This window comes from Parus major, chromosome 6 (assembly GCF_001522545.3).
Source record: "Parus major isolate Abel chromosome 6, Parus_major1.1, whole genome shotgun sequence".
NCBI lineage: Eukaryota > Metazoa > Chordata > Aves > Passeriformes > Paridae > Parus > Parus major.
Window position 1 is genome coordinate 20,317,820 of NC_031775.1, and position 19,463 is coordinate 20,337,282.

General features: G+C 47.6%; 1 protein-coding gene across 1 annotated transcript in view; it reads left to right on the forward strand.

Annotated features, from left to right (window-relative positions):
- The window catches only part of HPSE2 (heparanase 2 (inactive)), a 106,842-nt gene that overhangs the window by 55,448 nt on the left and 31,931 nt on the right, over nt 1-19,463 (forward strand). The window contains exons 4-5 of the mRNA XM_015633302.2: nt 15,227-15,400; nt 15,943-16,114. Of these exons, the coding sequence (XP_015488788.1) occupies nt 15,227-15,400; nt 15,943-16,114 (346 nt within the window). The remainder of the gene's footprint in view (nt 1-15,226; nt 15,401-15,942; nt 16,115-19,463) is intronic.

Below are 19,463 nucleotides of genomic sequence, written 5' to 3' on the forward strand. Positions count from 1 at the left end.
TCGCAGATCTCCATCCTTTGAGAAGAGGGAAATCATCTCTGATAGGACTTGCAGCACCTCTTGTGTCAGAAAATGGAACACAGAGGAAGCTCAGTGGTTAAAACCCAGCCCTCATGCAGTGTCCCAGACAATGCCTTCCTGGAGCGTGGTTATCAACAGCATTTCCAAAACTCCTCCAGGGCACTGTGGAGGCTGGGTTGCCCTTCTGCCCTGTCTTTGTGGTGCTTAGATTGAATTTGAGTGAACAGCCACCAGAAGCTAACTAGGTTTTCCAGATCCTCTGATAGTTGTGGCTTTATGTTGTCTTTGCCATCCCAGGATTTGTCATCACTGGAGTACCACTAAAATTCACCTGAAAGAAATCATGATCAACTAGAGCCTGACAGACCAGCCCAATAAATTTCTCCCTGCTGCTGCCACCTCTTCAGACACAAGAGCTTTTGTGCCTTTGTGCCTTCTTGATTGGATGGCCAAAAGTGCCCTAGAAAGATAGAGCCTGTTTCTACACACATGTGCATAAAATATTTCACATTCCTCCCTTAATCACTAGAGATATATGCTTCTTCATTGCCATCAGTCTTTGTGATCAAAGCTGTTGTGTTGCACAGCAGCACATCACCACCAGATCTGGTCAGGGCTGCTGGGAAGAGACTGAGGCTGCCCAAGTTTGCTGCTTTCATCCTGGGCACCCTCTGCCTCTCTGTTTTCTCTCCAGGAGGTGATCCTAGTGACTTGTCCTCCTGGTGTCCAGATGCTTGCCCTGTTTGTCCCCCGGGTGCTGACACAGCACGAGATCATGTGGAACCCTTGGTCTGTGGTTTGAGCTTTTATAATTTTATCCTATCACCTCTCTTTAAATAGGAATTTCTTATGCTAAGGTTTCAGACTGAGGGTTTGAAGAGATGACCTGAAATCCGAGTGAGAATCTGTTGAGTCATTTCTGAGTGCTGTGAGCATATTTCCCAGTTCAGAACGTGAAGCATTTGTCAGCTGTACAATAATGCACAACAAGCCACACTTTGCAGGATGAGGCTTCCAACATCCACAGTCTCAGCAGTAAATGGAGCAAGGTCATTGCTAATCTGGAAAGTAAATGCTTTTGAAGCATTTCCTCTCAGGACAAGACTTAGTCTTTTCTTCCAGCTGCTAGCACCTTCCTGCCTGCTCAGAGCAAGCCTATAACCTTCCTCAGACACAGAAAATTTCCTGTTCTCCACTGTTAGAAGCTTTCATCCCTCCTTTGGTGTCTCCCTTTAATCTTCCCCAGCATGCCACGGTGTGTCCATCTGCCTTTCACTGGGCTCACCTTTTCTTGCACTTCCCTCTCCTAATGCTGCCCACATGGTTCCCATTTACCAAAGGTGGGAGCCAGTGGGCATATCCCATAAGTAATCTGAGTCGATGGGATTTTCAGGTAGAATTATTTAATTAGAGACTGCCAAGGAGTATGAGGGGGGATTTATTTTAATAAGTTGATTTTAATATTCTCCATGAATTTATTTTTCAGCAGAGATCATGACATACCCAGAAAGAAAACCATTTACTTAACCAGTGAGATAGTCAGTTAAGCCCTGAGAAATTCTACTTTTTTAGATCAACCTTTATCCCCAAGAATTGTCTCAGAAGGCTGTCTCCTCTGGCTGGGGGCAGAATCCCTTTCAGAGGTTTAACGGTGGTTATTTGTTTAGCTGAATGAGTTGAAAAGTCTGACAAGTATATTGCAAAAACCTCAGATCCCTCTCCCAGAAGGCAAGCCAATGACACCATTAGCTTAAACCAGCACTTCATATACTCGATTTTAGTATGACTCTTTAGCTCCAGAGTTTGATGTATTTTCAGTTGAAGGATTTGTGTTTCAGTACTAAGAGGGGAGCAGGAGGGAGGGCAGTGCTGTAGGTCTCCCAGCAGTTGGGTACACATATGTATTAAAAGCCACGCAGAGGATCTGCTCGTGAGAGGAGCTGACATCTGACATCTAAATCCATTCTGTGAGTGGAGTAACTCACAGCACAGCCTTTTGCTGTGTGTTTAGCTGAGTCCCACATACCACGAGCGAGTCGTGCTCTCCCCTGCCTCTCCTGCCTCCGCGACTCGCCCTGGTTTTGACAGCCAGCTCTAGGCCTGATACCATTAATGGATGGTACTTGGGAGCTGCTGTCCTGGCAGGCTGTGTAAGCACCCTCCCCACCACTACAGCAACCATGGATGTGCCAGCCAGAGCGAAGGAGCCCTGTGGCAGCAGTGCCTGCAGGATGATTGCTGTGAAATTTAACTTCCATCCCATCCAAGTCACATAGCTTCAGTGTTGATCCATGGGACTGGGCTGGCTTTGGGTTGTTGTCCAGGAATATAAAGAGGTGTGGAGATTCAAGGGAGTTCACCCAAGGCTCTTTGGATACTTACATCACTGTGAGTCATCACTGTGTTCCTCCCCTTGAAAGGATGAACCTGCTCAGGTGACATATCTGTGCCCAGGGGTGTAAAGCAATAAATATACTTCCAGTGTACCAGGAGTAAAACCACTTCAGCAAAACACAAAATTCTTGTAAGATGGCATGCTGACAGTGGCAAAATTCTGGGTGAAAAATGCAGAAAAGGTATTTATTGAATCCATATGAATCTTCTGTGTTTGGCAAAACAATTTGACACAGACTTCATAGCGATTACTAAGCACTTCTGTGGTTTGGGTTTCCTAAGTGGTGTATCATTTGTTCTGTCCTTCTTCAGGTCTGCTGCTCTTTCACACTTCAGATTAATGTAACTAACAGTCATGTCACAATTAATTGTCTCAATGAAAACTAAAGAAAAGATCTGTTTCTATGTCAATATGTTGTCTAGTCTTTTGCACAGAGTTACCAATTGATATTTTCCTCTTTCTTCCTCTTATTTGTACGTATTTGCAGGGTATTTTCCTGCTGTTCTTTCTGTTGCTCTCTCCCCTGACCCACAGCACAGCTGTTGCCTCTCCATGGCTCACTGGTTGGGAAATGCTGTCTTAAACTCCCTTCCCCAGAGATCCTCTTGACCTGTGCCCTGAATTTGTTCAAATTTGCTTTTTTTGAAATACATTATCTTTAATCCGTTTTTCTTATTCCTTCACTGCTTTAAATTGCTGGGGTTTTTGGTTTTGTAACCACTTGCACTCAAATTTACTCCCGTTTTTGGACTATTAATCAACTTCCTATATCAATAATATTCAAGTAATAAACATCCCCTCCCCTGTTACTCTCCCTTCTCCAGAGCAACTTTTCCTCATGCATTCCAACAGCCTGGAGTGTCTGGGACCTGCCCTGCTCTGTCTTTAGCAGATAACATGGTAATTAAAGTTACCAGTTCCTACAAACTCCAGTTATTTTAGCTGCTTTACTCAGACACTCAAAAATATGTCCTCTGTGTTCTGTTTGTTATTAATGAAGTTTTTTGGGACATCATCTGTGCTCCTTTTATTTATCTTGGTCTCTGGAGACATGCACAGAGCCTGTTTCTCACCTCTCAATCAACCAGTCAACCCTCCTATTTCCTTCTTCTCTTTCCGAAGCAGGTGACATCATTTCACATCAGCATTCCCCGCCAACAATCTCTCCATGAAGCATGTGTGAGGCTAATTGCTGTAGTTGTTTAAATGTGTCTTGTTTGTTCTCCTGGCACTTATGTGCAGACAAGGCTGCTTTGGCTCTGCAGCAGGTGAAGAGGAGAAGGAGTCTGAGCAGACCTATCCTCTCACAGCAAATCAATTGGTTCATGAGATCCTAAATGCCCCACGTAGCAGTGGTTTATTGATGGCTTGGTAAGGCTTGTAGGACAGCAAAGAGTTGATTGGAAGCTTGGAACGTCTTGCATTACTGTGAAGATGCTGAAGACCTGCAACAAATACAGCTCAATGAAAGCATGTTTAGAGGAGGCTTGACCTTAATCCTGAGCTATCCACAAGAAACTGAAAACCTAACAGGGCAGGAGTATAGCAAGATCCAGTCACTAGAAAGCCAAAACAGGTAAGTTTGGGCTCAAAGCCAGATGCCTATTTTGACCATGGGTGCTAAATAACTGCAAAATTTCACATAGGTGTAAGCTGGTTTCCATAACTGCAGCAGATTTTAAGCTGACAGTCAGTACCTTTATAAAATATCTGATCTGTCCTGCTGAGGGACTGGGTTTGACTTGTGCGCTCCACATGTGTGTCCCAGGCTGCCTGGTGCAGGACATCACGCTAACGATGCTGGCCTTTTCCAGCCATTCATCTGTGCCTCCAAAATCAGGTTCAGACTCCACCCTGTGTGCTTTGGTACAAGATTCCCCTAAAGATTAGCCGGGGAGAGCTCCTGCCAAACCGGGTCCCTCCAGCTGAGCCATATCTGTGAGCCCAGAGGAGCAGAGAGAGCCAGGGCCAGTTCCTTCAAATATTTTACAGATTAAGAGCCGGGTCTGGGATCTGTGGGAATCGGTGGAGCTCTGACCCCAGTGGGTTGTGGTCCTTGCAGTCTGCACCGGTAATTGCCATGTTCCTCACCCGCCAGGCTTGGTCGGTCGCTGTTGTGTTCAAATGCAGCCACACTCGGCACTGCAGACGGGCCCTCTGACATTATCCAAGTGCAGCTGGAGGCATCTATTTTGGCCTTGAAAATGCCTCTTTCTTGGCAGAGCTCTGTGTTTATTATAATGCTGTCTGTAATGTGCAAAAGTACATTTCTGTTTTAACTTCCTTCTTTATGTACTAAAGAGTGTGTTTTTAATTAAGGATTTCAGATTGAAACATTTCCGGTTTTATGTGTTGTTTTTTTGGTTGGGGTTTTGGGTGTTCTTTTTTTTTAATAATTTTTTTTTTTTTAAAGACAGTTTTCAGTTAAAATGTTTCAGAGTTTTGAAAAATACCAGATGCCCAGTTCACAAAGTGTGTGAAGAGACGTAGTCAACTCCCTCTTCCTCCCAGGGATGTCAGCTGCTGCTCTGAGCAGGAACAGCCAGGGACAGGCGATGGCGAGAGCGGGGTCAGCAGGCAGGAGAGGATGTGCCGGCACCGGGACAGGCGGGTTCGGCAGCACACCATTCCTACAGCTCCTTGCACGATAGGAAACATTGACTCACACCCACAAAATGAAGCACCTGATTTCTCTGGATTCTGGGTTTGCTTCCCGATGGCTAGGGATTGTAAGAGGGGATGGCCAGATCCCTGTTCAGCAGCGTTTCTGCTGCAGCAGCCGGCGCTGAGGGACTTCAGGCGTGCCCCTGCCATCCCTGGCCACCAGCTGCACTCCCCGCCCATGGGAAAGGCAGTCAAACAACTTGTAAACTGCTTGTTTTGCTGCACATCAACTGCCTAAAAGGAATAATAAAAACAAGCAGGATTTCAACTCTCCTGGTAGTAGAAGAGCTCAAAAACATCTTATAAAGGCACCCCAAATTTTTGAAAACAACAGGCAACGAAAATTATCTTAAAACCAGGTTTCTTGAGCCAGTCCCATGATTTTTGTGAGTTTGACTCATGATTTTTGAATGTTGGGGTTTGGCAACACTGAAGTCCTCAGTTTGAATTTGTTCCCGATGTGGTAGTTCAGCCTCCTCGCATGACTGATCAATGTCACTCTGCTCTGGAGCAGCCAGAGATCTGGGGGGTGGGAGGCAAAGGGCCTGGTACACGGCTCTGCTCCTTCTGTGGCTCCAGGGATGCTGTGGGGTGGATCTGGCTTGCACCCCTGCGTGAGGCTCTTCTGAATCCAGCCATGTGTCTGCCACGTGACAGCAGTATAGGCAGCAAAAAATGAAGTATGGGAGCTGCTGGCTGGGCTGAAGGGGATTGGCGAGCTGGATGCGCAGCCTACCTGGGCTAAGCATTTTACTGAGCTTAAATGAGCACGTTAAAACCATGCTTTGTACCTGTGCATCTTTCATTCCTGTTTAGCCATGCAATATCTGCACAAGGTGTTGTGCAGCCTGTGCCACCCAGCTTGCTTTTTGCAGGGAAGTGCTGGAAACATCTACCCTCTTGCTGCAGTGTTAGTGCTTCGGGTGCTGCTAAAAAAAGTATTTCTAAAGAAAACCTCTGCCTTGCAACTGTGGCAGCTGGAAAGAGCAGGATGGGTGCATTTTGCCCGAGCAGCAAGCGATGCACAGGGTTCTGTGGGTTCCTGTCATGGCTGTTGTGATCTGCCCTACAGCTGGCAGCAGGAGGTGAGTGTGGGGACAGGCACGGTACAGTACTCACCTTCTCTCTCTGCCTTGTGTTTCAGCATCCAGCTGAACAGAGAGCTATGGCATTGCCTTGTATATACTTCTGTGGGTTTGTGCTGCACAGGGTTTCCCGTGCCTGAGAGGCCAGGCTCAGTCACAGAAGGTCCCCTCCATGTGGCTAGCGAGCAGCCCTGTGCAAGGAGCAAGTCACTTCTCCTGGCAGCACAGAAATGGCTCATGTTTGCACCTGAAGCCAGCTTTAAACTCTATAAATCATCATTCTCCCATCTGTGGGTAATGCTCTGCAGCTGCCCGGGCACCCCTGCCTCAACCCTCTCCATCCCAATGGGATTCCCAGCCCTGTCCTCCCTGTGAGGTGGCCAGGGAGGGCTCTCGGTCCTCCCGTCAGCCACCCCTGTCCATCTCTAGCTGCCTGCCATTTGGGAGCTTGCTGAGTGCTTGAGGAGCTGACCACTTCTTACCTATTTGGGAATGCTTTTAAATTGTTCCAGAAACTGCTGTTTGTTGATAAATCACAGTGATTCCAGAAAAGTGCTTTAACTAAACCGTGTAAAAGAAGAAATGAGCTGCAGCGCAGCACTGCCAGCTGTCATTGGGTTTAGAAACACACATCATAGATTTTGTTGCTTTTCAGACAGCTGCGCTTATAGCTGTTCTTACAGCCATATAAAACAGTCATTCTGTCAGCAAAGGTCTGGCAGTGGAGCTGGGTTATGTCTGCAGCCGTGTTCCCAGGCAGGTTTGCTCCCTCCACGTGCATAGGTAAAGCCTGGAGGAAGGCAGCTCTGTGGTGCTGGGGCAGCCCATCCCTGGAGTCACGGCTTTGCACAGGGTAAAGAGCAAAACACTGGGCTGTGTCCAGCACCTGTGCAGGGGATGGTGCCAACAGAGCTTCTCCAGCACCCCTGGTCATTAGGAATGGACAGTTCCCACACCGAGAAGGGATTTTGGGGGGTTTTACCCCAAGTCTGCTGTCACTGCTCAGGAGTCTGGCTAACTGCAGGTCAGGTTCACAATCCACAGCCTGTTGTAGCAGCATTCACAGATCAGGCCCTGTCTGATGTGGTCCATCCTATCTGGACTTTGTAGCTCAAGCTGAGAGTCACAGAGACTGGAATTTGATTTTTTAAATTTCCTCAGGAGCAGGAAGATAACTCTATCAAATTTGAAGCTTTTCACAGGATCAATATAGAGCTTTTGATAAAACCTCATCCTCTGCTCCTTCTCCTATGTAAAAGACCAGCTTTAAATGCCTGGACAAAATAAAATTTGAATACTTTCTGCTCATTTTATTGCATTCCTTTATCCAAAATGGAATGACTCAAGCAGGCTGCTGACGACTCACTGCTGCACACGCTGTTTCCCACCGGTGTCAGTGAGATGGAATTGCCACGCAGGCTGTCACCTTCTCTTGACAGGACAAGCTGCCTCCCACAGAGACCCCAAGGGCACCCAGAAGTGCAGGCACCGCTGAGCACTGAGGTTGCTGAGGAACTGTACCCAGGTTTTCCCTGGAGCAATTTCCATGGCTCAGATCCAGTGATCTGGGGTGGCCAAGAAGATGTGGAAGAGCAGGTGGTGCTCACAGTCTTATTTTGCCTTGCTCTGTTCTTCTGCTCCACTCAAACATGTAGCACTCTCCCTGCTCACCTCCATTTCCCTCTGAAACTTTAGTAGATGCTGGATTCATCCCAATCCAAAAAGGAAAATACCTTAAGTTATGCAGCAGGAGAAAACAGCTTTCTTAGCTGTAATATGATCCTGGTTTCTTCCCAGACACTAGACTGGAACAGAGGGTTTGGAAATTGCCCCTCTGGCCATTATCTGAGCTTTACAGCACTTGGAGATTGAACCCAGATCCCACATCTCTTCTGAAGCTCCATGTCAATTTACACTTGTTCCTAGAAACCATTACTGTCCTGTGAGCTCTTTACCACGCAAGGATTGAAAACAGAGCTATTCTGCTCATTTGAGCTCTCTTTTTTTGCATGAAGACAGAGCTCAGGGCTCATTCCTTTTTCTCACCATCTGAGGATTAAGCCCAATCCTGACTGTTATCCAACCTTGATACCATTTACACATTGAACCCAATGCCTATGGCTTTTATCTGAGCCCTCAGAGCATTTGGAAACAGGCCATGCCCCCTTGTCTGGTATCAAAAGAATTGTATTAATTTGGGATTCATTCCACAAAATGAGGCTGTCAGCCAGACTCCTTAGCAATTGGATATTGAACCCAGACCTCGTGGTTGTCTTCCAAGTTATATGCCAGCTGGGAACTCAGCCCACAATCCATGGCTGCCAGCCAAGCTCCTTATTGGCAAGAGATTGACACCAAGCCCCCAGACTGCTATTTCTGTGCGGCGGTGCTAAGGACTAAACCTTGCTCACGTGGTCAGCATAATCACCTCTGCACTGGCAGTGAAACGAAAAATCTAGTTAAAGACTTGAATGAATATCGAGGGTCGATGTTCAACTGCGTAAAGACCAGGGATGATGACAATTCCCTTGGAAAAAGGCCGCCTTGATACTCTGAAGGGAATAGCCCCAGATCCCCCATCTGTCCTCCAGCTGGATATAAAATCCAGGTTCTCATTAACGCACAGTGCGCAGCATTTCTTTGCTGGCTGGCAGTATTAAAGCCAGTTCCTCCAACTTTCAGGTATTCTTCAGATGGGATTAAACTAGATCCCTTTTCTGTAGCACCATTAGGCTCTGCCAAAGCACTTCTTGTCACTCAGAACAGACCTCCAACGTTGCACCTTGCCTTGGAGCAATAGGAGATCCTGGCAGGTCAAGGAGAGCAAGGGGCAGTTCTGAAAACCTCAGTCCTCTTTAGAGGGCATTAGGAGCCTGACCAGGTAGAGAGATCATTTCAGGTGAAATGTGTATCCGAGGCAAGCAAATTTTTCCCTCCAGACAGCAACTTTGCCCAGGAATTCTTCAGCATCTTTATACAGTGTGGTTTTACTGCATGGCAAAATGCTTCAGAAAACTGAATTAAAACCAAACATCTTCCCAGATGGGATGGCCATCATTAGAATGCAGTTTCCAGCAACTGTGTGGGTTTCTTGGTAGCATTGAAATCACTAAAATTCTTATTAAGCAACAACTTTGAAGGAGTGGCTTAGCATGCAGCTATGATAGGAAAATCTTCCCATGATCCGGTGGGTCAAGCTGGATGTTACAGTGCATACGGACAGTGTGGGATGTTGCTTTGCCTCTGAATTTGCAGTGATGGTGAAGGCTGATCTTTGGTGCTCTAACTGTGCAGATTGTGGATGGGGGGATTCTGGTCACCCCCTGTTGTGACTGGGGATGCAATCCACTGGAAGATTTCAACCCAGTGTTGCAGACCTGTCCCATGGGTCTGGAGTTATTCTAATTGTCTGTTGCGTGTCTTCTGATTCATATTTATTTACTAAGAAAACACCGAGTCCTTGCCACACACAAGTGGTTTTATGAGGATTTTCAATGCAAGAGAGAGCAAATGGGATTCAGCTGACCACGGTGCAAATTTGTTTGTAAATAAATTTTCCATGTACCCACTTGTTCTTCTGTAAGTGGGAATATCTTTTTTTTTCCGTTCATTGCTCTGACCAGCCATCTTACTCATCTCTAGCCTGAACAGCCTGTACTGCCCTTTCTGCCCCCTCCCTGTAAACTTCTCTTTGGGTTTCTCTTTGCCAGGTCTTTCCCAATCCCACTGCCCTGCTATCTCCTCTGGGGTGCTCAAGGGGCAGGGGATGCTGCTGGCTTCAGTGCTGGCACCACAAGCTGTGTGCAGGGACGCTCCAGACTTGCTCAGAATTTATGGAGAACGCAGAGTTGAGCAATATCTGTCATTAGTTGAAATTGTTATTTCTAGAGCTACATTTATTTGCTTTATCCACTGAGGGGTTCATCTGTTGTTCATTGGATTGGTCTCTCAGCCAACCTGTGGATTTGGGAATTGAGCTGTGTCCTACCCACCCCGTGCTCAGCTCTCACCTCACCCTCCTTGGTGCTTGCATACTCTGTACGTGCAAGAGATGGATGTGGTGAATGGTGGGGACAGAGGGGGAACAGGCTCTTCTTTCCCATCCTTCTGCTTGCCTTCCCAGAGTTACAAAAGCCCCTGGCACACCCTGCCATGTCCTGCCACCCCTCAGCCCACTGACTGATCCCAGCTTCCATCTCAGTGTACACATAAATTTCCACTCTTCATGCTACATTCTGCCAAAGCAAAATTCCTGAAGCAGAATAAAAAATGTGGAAGATTTTCAAACCCAGAGATTCTTGAACTGTCCCTCTTACCAAACAGCAGTCAATACTGTGCTCTTTATAAAGTCTCTAGTATAATGTTTAATTCAGTAACTACAACTGGAAAATCTTTCCAATTATTTTAAACTGCCAGAGATATTTTAATGTGCCTCAGATTTTGTGTTGGCATGCTACAGAGTTAAGTACCATCCATCTTTCAGAAAACATTAAAATTTAGCCTTGTATAAAAAGAAGAATAATGGGAAAGAATCCCAAAGGATGTACTTGTCCCTTGAACCCCACCATCATTTGTGGTTTCACAGACACCTTCTGCATTTTGAAATTGTTTGTCTCTCTCAGTGCAGGGTATGAGATCAATACAAGCATCTAAAAGCTTTAATTTCTGTGCAGAGCTTCATCTGAGGGCAGGACTGTGGGCAGATCTTGACTGGTGGCCACCCAGCCATGCATTGTTGGGCTGTGTTCACTCCCTAGATGAGTTCAAGCCTCTGCAACCAATAATTTAAAAGTTGAGAAATCACAAATATCTTCTGATTTAATTTTTGTGCCTCTGTCTCTGAATATTGGTTGCTGCTTGTCCCAAACCCACCAAGGCACCCAGCCAAGCAAGACCCCCACACCAGCACTGCTGCTGGGTGTGAGGGGATAGAGCACAGGGCTTTGCTGCCTCAGGCAGCCTCACGCCAACAACATGAGCTTTATAAATGGAAGAAGCTGATTCCCAACATCCTTGAACTTTTTTTTTTAATTTTTTTTCGTTATTCCTTCTTGCTGAGCTCAAGTGGCACGTGAGTGCTGAGCATGTGCATCTCTGCACTGGGCAGAGGGGGAGAAGGAGCAGGGAGAACATCTTATAAATCTAGTTCTGCTCTATTAAGATTCATTCTGGTACGACAAGGGCTTTTTCTATTGAAGTGCTTTGTGAAAGCCTTGCCTAATGATCTGTTAGCTGGGGAAAGGTTAAATTCCTGTATGATTTTCTTTGTTTGATGAAGAAAAAACAGTGCAATTATCCAGAATTCAAAGTGAGTTTTAGCCAGCTGTTAATAATACTGCAATTCTTCCTGTTCTCATTACTCAAAAGTAATGTTGCCATCCCTAGTCATGGCAGTAAAATATTTATAGCATTTTCTTATGGCCTTATTTGTACATATGGAGGACTGGACATCACTCAAAGTCTTCTAAATAGGCTTCTTTTTGTGCTTTAGCCATCCATAGAATCATTTGGTTTGAAAAAGGCCTCTAAGATCATTCAGTCCAACCATTATCCTAATACTGCCAACTCCATCACTTAACTATGTCCCTAAGTGCCGTACCTACACATTTTTTAAATATCTCCAGGGGTAGTGATTAGATCACTTCCCTGGACAGGCTGTTCCAATGCTTGATAATGCTTTTGGTGAAGAATTTTTTCTTGTATCCAATCTAAATGTTCTAAATGTGTTCTGGCACAACTTAAGGCTCTTTTCTCTTGTCCTATCCCTTATTGCTTGGGAGAAGAGGCCAACTCCCACCTCACAACCTCCTCTCAGGTAGTTGGTGATAAGTTGATGATAAGATAAAGAGTGACAAGGTCTCCCCTGAGCCTCCTTTTCTTCAGGCTGGATACCCCCATCTCCTTCATTTGCTCCTCACAAGACTTGTGCTCCAGACCCTTCCCCAGCTTTTTTGTCCCTCTCTGAACATGCTCCAGCACCACATCTTTCTCATAGTGAGGGGCCCAAAACTGAACACAGCACTCAAGGTGCAGCATCACCAGTGCTGAGCACAGGGGGACAATCACTGCCCTGCTCCTGCTGGCCACACTGCTGCTGACACAAGCCAGGATGCCATTGGCCTCCTTGGCCACTTAAGCACACTGCTGTCATACACTGCATGATGGTGTTCTTGTCATCTAACTGCAGCTGTCTGCAATGAAGGTGTCCAGTTTTTCAGGCAATCATCTCAGAGGTGAGAGACATGCCCTTTAACCACTAATGGTTAGCTAGCTTGTGTAAACTGATCATCAAAACCCTGCCAGGGTCACTGACTGGTGCTTCCAAGTTTGCACTCTCCCAAGACAGTTACCAAGAACAAAGGCAGAAAGTGGATTCAGTACCTGCTAGTCTTGATATCAAGAGAGGCTGTTTTAACAATCTGGTGTGATACAGAGATAGGTTTATTAGTACTTTTCTGCTCTTTGTAGCTTCAGTGTAGGCTACAGGGCCTTCTGTCCTCAGAGACCACTGAAAACGTGCAGGACTGAACCCCAGACATCTGTGTGTTTCTCCTAGCTCACTCCCCTGATTGCTGAGGTTTCCAGCTTGGAAATTCGTGGCAGAACATGAAATACACGTGGCATCTCTGCGTCCAGGCGCACGGAAACAAAATAAGTGTCATGGGGAAAATATAATTTCACAGTGGCAGGCCCTGTGTTGGGATAAACAGACGTCTTGTTTCCTCTCATGGATGCATGGAAAATCAATTCCCAGTCTTCTGCAGTGGTTCCTAAACATGAACCAAATCCCCTTCTGTAGTACAGTTGTTTTGTGCCAGTGAAAAGGTTTCATTTCTAGCAGGGGAACTGCAGGTAACACCTTTTTTGCTATTCTGATTTGCCATTTGGGTGTCTATCTTCTCTTTATAGGAGTCTCATTTCAAGTTTTTTTTGCCTGTGGGTCTGAAGTAAATCAGTAATAAGTAACTGTATCTGTCTCTAATTCACTAAACATCCAGAAAAACAGCTAATGTGGCTGAACCACTGGGATGAATACATTAGATTAATCTAATTCAGCTACTTTTCACTCAAACAACCAGTAGCATTTTGAAAAAGGTTGTGAAAGGGATTAAGAATTTCTCTTCCACAGTTTTGCATTCTTCTTTTCATAACTTTGCTGTGTTGCATTAAATGTTAGCTGTTCAGTTAGCTTATTTCCCAGACCCTCCTTAAAACTTTACTTCTAAAATAAATTTATTCTTCTCAGACCTCTGAGCTGGTTCTGTATTCACTGAAGCTTTCAGTGACCACGAAAGGCAACAGAGTAAATGCAGACATATAGAGAACAGCTTATCCCACCAGGAGTGAGCAGCTCCCTCTTGTCAGTGTTTCGCTTGTACCTCAGGTGGGCAGCATGGCTACAGGAAATCCTGGAGCATCACTGCTGGGCTTAGAGCAATTCCCTTAGTGTGTGGTGGCCTTCCCTACATCCCCTTCATCTCCCTTGGCAAAGGTGGTGCATGCTATCACCCTGGTGCCATGGCAAGTCTGATGTATCCTCTGCTCCTTTTTTCCCCACTTTTTTTGGCAATGTGCAAATAGACCCAGAGCAGGCTGCCTAGACCCTTCACTGTAAGAACAAATTACTGGGAGCTGACCTAGGTGTGCATATTTCTCACTGCAGTTCAGTCTAGATAAGGGTTACCTCAGTTTCTGTGTGCAATCCTTTGTGTACAAAGCCTCAGACCCCATCAAGGTATAAGACCTAAAGGGCTGCCCGCAAGCTCTGCTCTCCTGTCAGTAGATTGCTTCAGTGTGATTTGTTCTTGGCACTTTCCTGTGGCTGTTGATCATCTCCTTATATTTTGTAAGTGCTGACAAGCAACTTGGTTATTTGTCCAAGTGTTTTTCTGGGACCTGAAGCCAGTCTGCCTACTCTGTAATTCCCAAGTGTCTCCTTCCCCTCTTCTGCAAGTGGAGCTTACGGTCTGCCCTCCCTGGCCCCCTGGAACCTCCCTATCCCCGGTGGCTCCTCACAGTTAAGTGGTTGTATCTCCAAGGCTGCTTCAGGAAGCTTGCTGAGTGTCCTGGGATGCAATTCAACAGGCAGGGATGATTGAAAACACCACAGTTATCTAATTGCTCCCTAACCAAATCTCCTCTTGCTGTTATGTGCGGTTGTATCCTGCTAACACTGGCATTAGCTTCATCAGCAATTTGATTGCTGTTGAGTTTTTAGGGAAGTCTTCAGAAAAAATGGGCATTAAGTGTTTTGTCTCTCTGCCTTGTGCTAATGTCACACCTCCCTAAATAGCAGGTCAGCTCTTTCTTTGGTTTCTCCTGTTGCTGCTGGACACCGCTGCTCATCGAGGCCACAGTACAGGAAGATGCCATCCAGGCAGATTTGGGGCCAGCAGATAGGACACAGATCCTACAAAGCCCCCAGCACCCTGGGAGGGCCTGCTGGCAGCAGGGTTTGGCCAGGCTGTCACTAGGCAGGGAGCCCCTCTCTCCCGAGGCTCAGGGGACTGACACAAAGCTCCACTCTGTGTGTGCAGGACAGATGTCAGCCAGGTGCACAATGCAGGGGGCCTGTACCTGCTAATTGCTAGGATTGGGTTACTGCACTGGGGCTGCAGAGCAAAGACCAGGCTGTTGTGGGGTGCAGGAGAGGTGGCAGCTCCAGGGTGGAGACTTCCTCGTCCACTCCCCAGACACTGCAGGGATCTGCTCTGAAAGAGATGCAAGGCAGAATAAGCACAGAAAAGGTCAAACTTTCCCTGCCAAGAGCAGATGAAAAGCAATGTTATAAAGCCACTTGTTTCTGGTAACATGGCCCCAGCTCTGACACAGAGGTGGAGAGCATCCAAGTTTCATGCTGGAAGGAGATGAACCCACACCTGGAATCCTATCGGGGTTTCAAAGGTCAGGTGCCTTTCTGCAGTTACAGATGTCGTGGGGATGGCATTTGACCCTGGCTCATCCTACATAGAAGGCAAGGTATGATGGACAGCAGGATCATTTGAACCCCCCTGGAACTCGCTATCCTTTGAATTACAAACTGTTTTTTGTTTCTTCCCAGCCAGGTCTCTAGACAAACTCTATAACTTTGCTGACTGCTCTGGCCTTCACCTGATCTTTGCACTGAATGCTTTGCGCCGAAATCCCAACAACTCCTGGAACAGCTCCAATGCCCTCAGCCTGCTGAAGTACAGTGCCAGCAAGAAATACAACATCTCCTGGGAGCTGGGCAATGGTGAGTGTGGGAACAGGAGAGACACTGTAGCAGGAAGATACTCAGTTTTGGAAGAGGACACTTGTAGCTTCCAGGATGCTTTGCCAGTGTATTTTCAGAGGGATTTAAAAGCCCCGGCTGTAAGGCAGCACTACTCCTAAGACTTGGTGTGTGAGTCTCTTAGCTGGACCTTTCTCTCAGTTGGTATAAAGCACATGAAGTGTTTCTGCCCTGGCTGCTGGGCCCAGCTGGTCCTGAGGGGCCAGGCCAGCTACTGCAGGGACTTGTATGGTGGCCACAGTGCCAGGGGAAGACCAACCCCATGGGGACAAGAGCATGACACAAAGGTACTGCTCCTTCACCCAGCACACAGCAAAAGGGGCACAGGAGAGCAGGCAGTGGCTGTCATCCACTCCTCAAAGTCTCCTTCCACTGCTCTGCAGAGCTGCCTGCGTCCTCTGCAAAGCTCAAGCTGTGTGACAGGGTGAGCTGTGTGTCTCTCTGGAAGAGCAGAGGAGGAAGCAGAGCTGACAAGTTTTGCTTGTTTGTTTTTATTTTCCCAGAGCCCAATAACTATCGGACACTGATCGGCCGCTCGGTGAATGGCAGCCAGCTGGGAAAGGACTACACTCAGCTGAGAAGCCTGCTGCAACTTATCCGCACTTATTCCAGGGCACACCTCTATGGGCCAAACATTGGAAGGCCCAGAAAGAATGTCATTGCTTTCCTGGAAGGGTAAGTGGTTGGTTACATTGTTTAAAAGATTGATTTTAAAGAGCTCAGAAAGCCCTCCTGAGACCAGTGTCCTTTGCAGCAGGAAGGCTTGCTCCTTGGCTTCCCAATGTCCAACAGCCTCCAGAGAGTGTGGCTGAGCCACCACAGTACCAGAGGCTTTGGGACATGGTCATCTGTGCTACTAAAGTTCTGCAGAGGTCCCTGGTGTGATTTTGGGATGGAATGATTAACACTCTCCCAAGCATTTCTAGCATTTCCCAATTACAGGCAGGCCGAGGTGTCCACCCTTCTGGGATGTTAGGAAAATGTAGTGGTGTGGATGCAGGCTGCTGCAAGCCCAAGGGCTGCAGGGTCAGGATGTGGGTCCTGGCACCACTTACCAATGTGCACGTTATAATCTCTGAGTCCTCCTGGACAAATTGCCTTGCTCTTCCCATTTGGTGATTTCTTCTCACTGCGCTTTCTCCATCTGTGCAGAGGAAGAACCTGTAGCAGCTTTCTTCACTGGCCAAGCTCTCTTCTCCCTCCTAGGGGGATTGGCATGTCTCTCGTTTGGGAAGGCCAGAGGTGGAGAAAGAATGGTGACAGAGAGGGATGCAGACACCTGGAGGTGACATTGGACAGCTACAGGAATCAGGGAGGTGTGGGAGCCTGCTGGCAGCAGGAGTTGGGTCTGTGTGGCTCGAAGACCATGCGGCAGAAGGGAAATTCCCTGCAGGACTGTAAACAGAAACTCCAGTGCAGAAGGCTGGGCAGGGGGAGGTGTGGAAGGGACTCTGCTGGGAGCAAAGCTGGGTCTAGCATTCATTAACATCTGCAGGAATGATCTGGCAGAAACAATAAACAGCACACTGATGCAGTCCCCAGCAGGCGGGGAGGGAGCCGGGGCCAGATTCTCAGCTCTGCTGCAGCAGCACAAAGAGACCATAAAGCTGGTTGAACCAGCTGCGACGCCAACATCCCTCCCACTGACCAAAGTGGGGGAGCAGCCCCTGCACCCACACCATGGCTGCCGCCAGTGCCACGTGAGAGCATCTCCTGACGGAGCCCGCGTTCGGTACCGCGCGTGGGAGCGGCGCAGGGGGAGTTACAAAATGTTGTAGTAGCCTTGATCAGCAGGAAATCTATTAGCGCCGGGAGGAGCAGGCTGAGTAAGGAAAACAATGGGGATGAGAGCCAAGAAGCTATTAGAGAAAGGGAAGTCCTACTGCTGCGTTTGCCCTTCGTGCGCCGCAGCCGGGTCCCAGGGAAGAGGGGTCGGAAGAGCCAAGTCGCACGGCCAGGGTGGTCCAGCAGCTAAATGTTGCTGGGCTGTGCTTTGACTGACAGCAACCCTGGGAGCAAGGCTGTAGTGTGCAGTCTGGTGGAGATAATGGCAGACACCCCATCTCAAATGAAAGGGAAGGTATGTACAAGCTGCAGCCCTGCTGATGGGATAGTGGAGGCTCTTCATAGACCCCCCAGCTGGTGTGGAAAAGCTCTGATTAGCATGCCTGCTTTCCAAGATATATCTTCTTTTCTCTGCCGCCATCCCTGCCTTCCAGGAGGACTCTGTTCCATGGGTGCTCAAAGAGTTTTGTCTCTCCCATGGAGAAACGTTGTGTCCTGCACTCCAAATCCTGGTGTCTGCAGCTCACAGCAAGCGGCACGTGCCTGCATGGCCTTACAGGGTCCTGCGGGAAAAGAGCTGCTGGTCTTTCCACATAAAGACCCCATTATTACCAGGCAGGGCGTAAAGAGGAGGGACAAGTCTGATTACACAAAGACAAAGGGCTAAATGCTCATTTGCAATATTTGGACATGGAGTTACAAAAGGATAGACAAATAAACCCCAGTGCCTAAGCTCTTTGACGGCCTGAGCTTTATTCCCCATAGCTCCCCAAGGTCTCTTCAATATGTGGGTTAGTGCTACCGAGAGCTCTGTCTTCTGCAGCAGCATCCAGTACTGGTCCACAGGATGTGGCTCAGCATGTGCCTGATGCTGTCACAGCCAGGACATGCCTCTCAGGGTCCTGAACAAGCCACACACAATCAGCAAGCAGGAGAGAGGAGAGGGAATTTAGGAAGGTTCTCTCAAAGGCAAATCTGCCATCTGCCTTGGTAGATCACCATGAGTGGTCTACATAGTGCTCACGGTAGGTTGAAGGCTCTCAAGTGAAGTGTGTGCAGCTCACAGTCCTGATGATGTGAAATTTGCAGTTTTTCTCTTATTTAAAAAAGAATGTGATGAACAGTGTAAGTCAATCATGTAGGAGGAGATATGTCAAGTGGTAGATTTTGCATCAAGAGTTAACTAAGGCTGCAGGGGTGAGATGACACCCCCGATACAAAGATGGGTGGATTCATCTGCCAGGCAGGCAGTGCCGTGTTACACAAAGTGAGTAATAAGTGGGTTTTGGTAGAGGAAGTAATGGAAATGAGCTGAAATGGGACAGGAGACCTCAGAGAAGCCCAGGGAGTGTTCTCCAGCAGTAGAAACTGGCATTAGCTGTTCTCCAGGGAAAGCCTTTGGGGATACCTGAGGTCCCAAAACACTCAGAGAAAAGAGTCACTGTGAGGTATTAACTAGAGTAACATTTTCCTGTTCCATGCTCTGTTTTCCAAACATTTTAGTCTATTTTTAGCTGTTACCTTAAGCAACCAAACTAAACTTATTCTTTGTACTTAAATTTTGTCCTGAAATAATGTCAGTGCCAACATGAATTGGGTATTTGTATCTGCTGAACACCTCCAAGGCTCTTCTGACTAAATCCTTATGCCTGTCCTCCAGGACAGGATGGGACTGAATCCCTCCTGACGTGCCCCTTTCTCTGGGGTTTGCTACAATAACGGGCAGTTTGGGCTCCTGAAAGTTTGCAGCATATAGGAGGTTGTGCAGTGTGTCCAGAGGCTGTCCTTAGGCAGGTGACACCGAGCTGGGCTGGGTGACAGCTGTGCACTACCCAGTGTTGGACATGGGATGTACTGAGGGGAGGAGAGCCTGAAGCACAGAAGCTTGAGCTTTGCACCTCTCCAGTGCTGAGTTATTGCCCCTGAGCTCCTCCAGCACCCTGCACGGAGCAGTGGCTCAGAGCAGCCACAGCCATCGGTGTCACCCTGGGCTGGCAGGGCCTGGAGCTGTGCAGCAGCTGGTGGTGTAAGCGCGGGCTCTGCAGCGGAGAGCTGCTGCAGTGGCTGGACCTGCTATGCAGGAGGCTAGAAATGGTGGCTTGTGGATGCACAGGTGCAAGGGGGAATTTCTCCAGACACAACCAACAGTTGAGTTTGATGAGGTGTTAATTAGACCATTCATGCAGCCTGAGCTGTTGCAGAGCAGACCACGTTAGCTACCTACTGCGTCTGCAGGTAC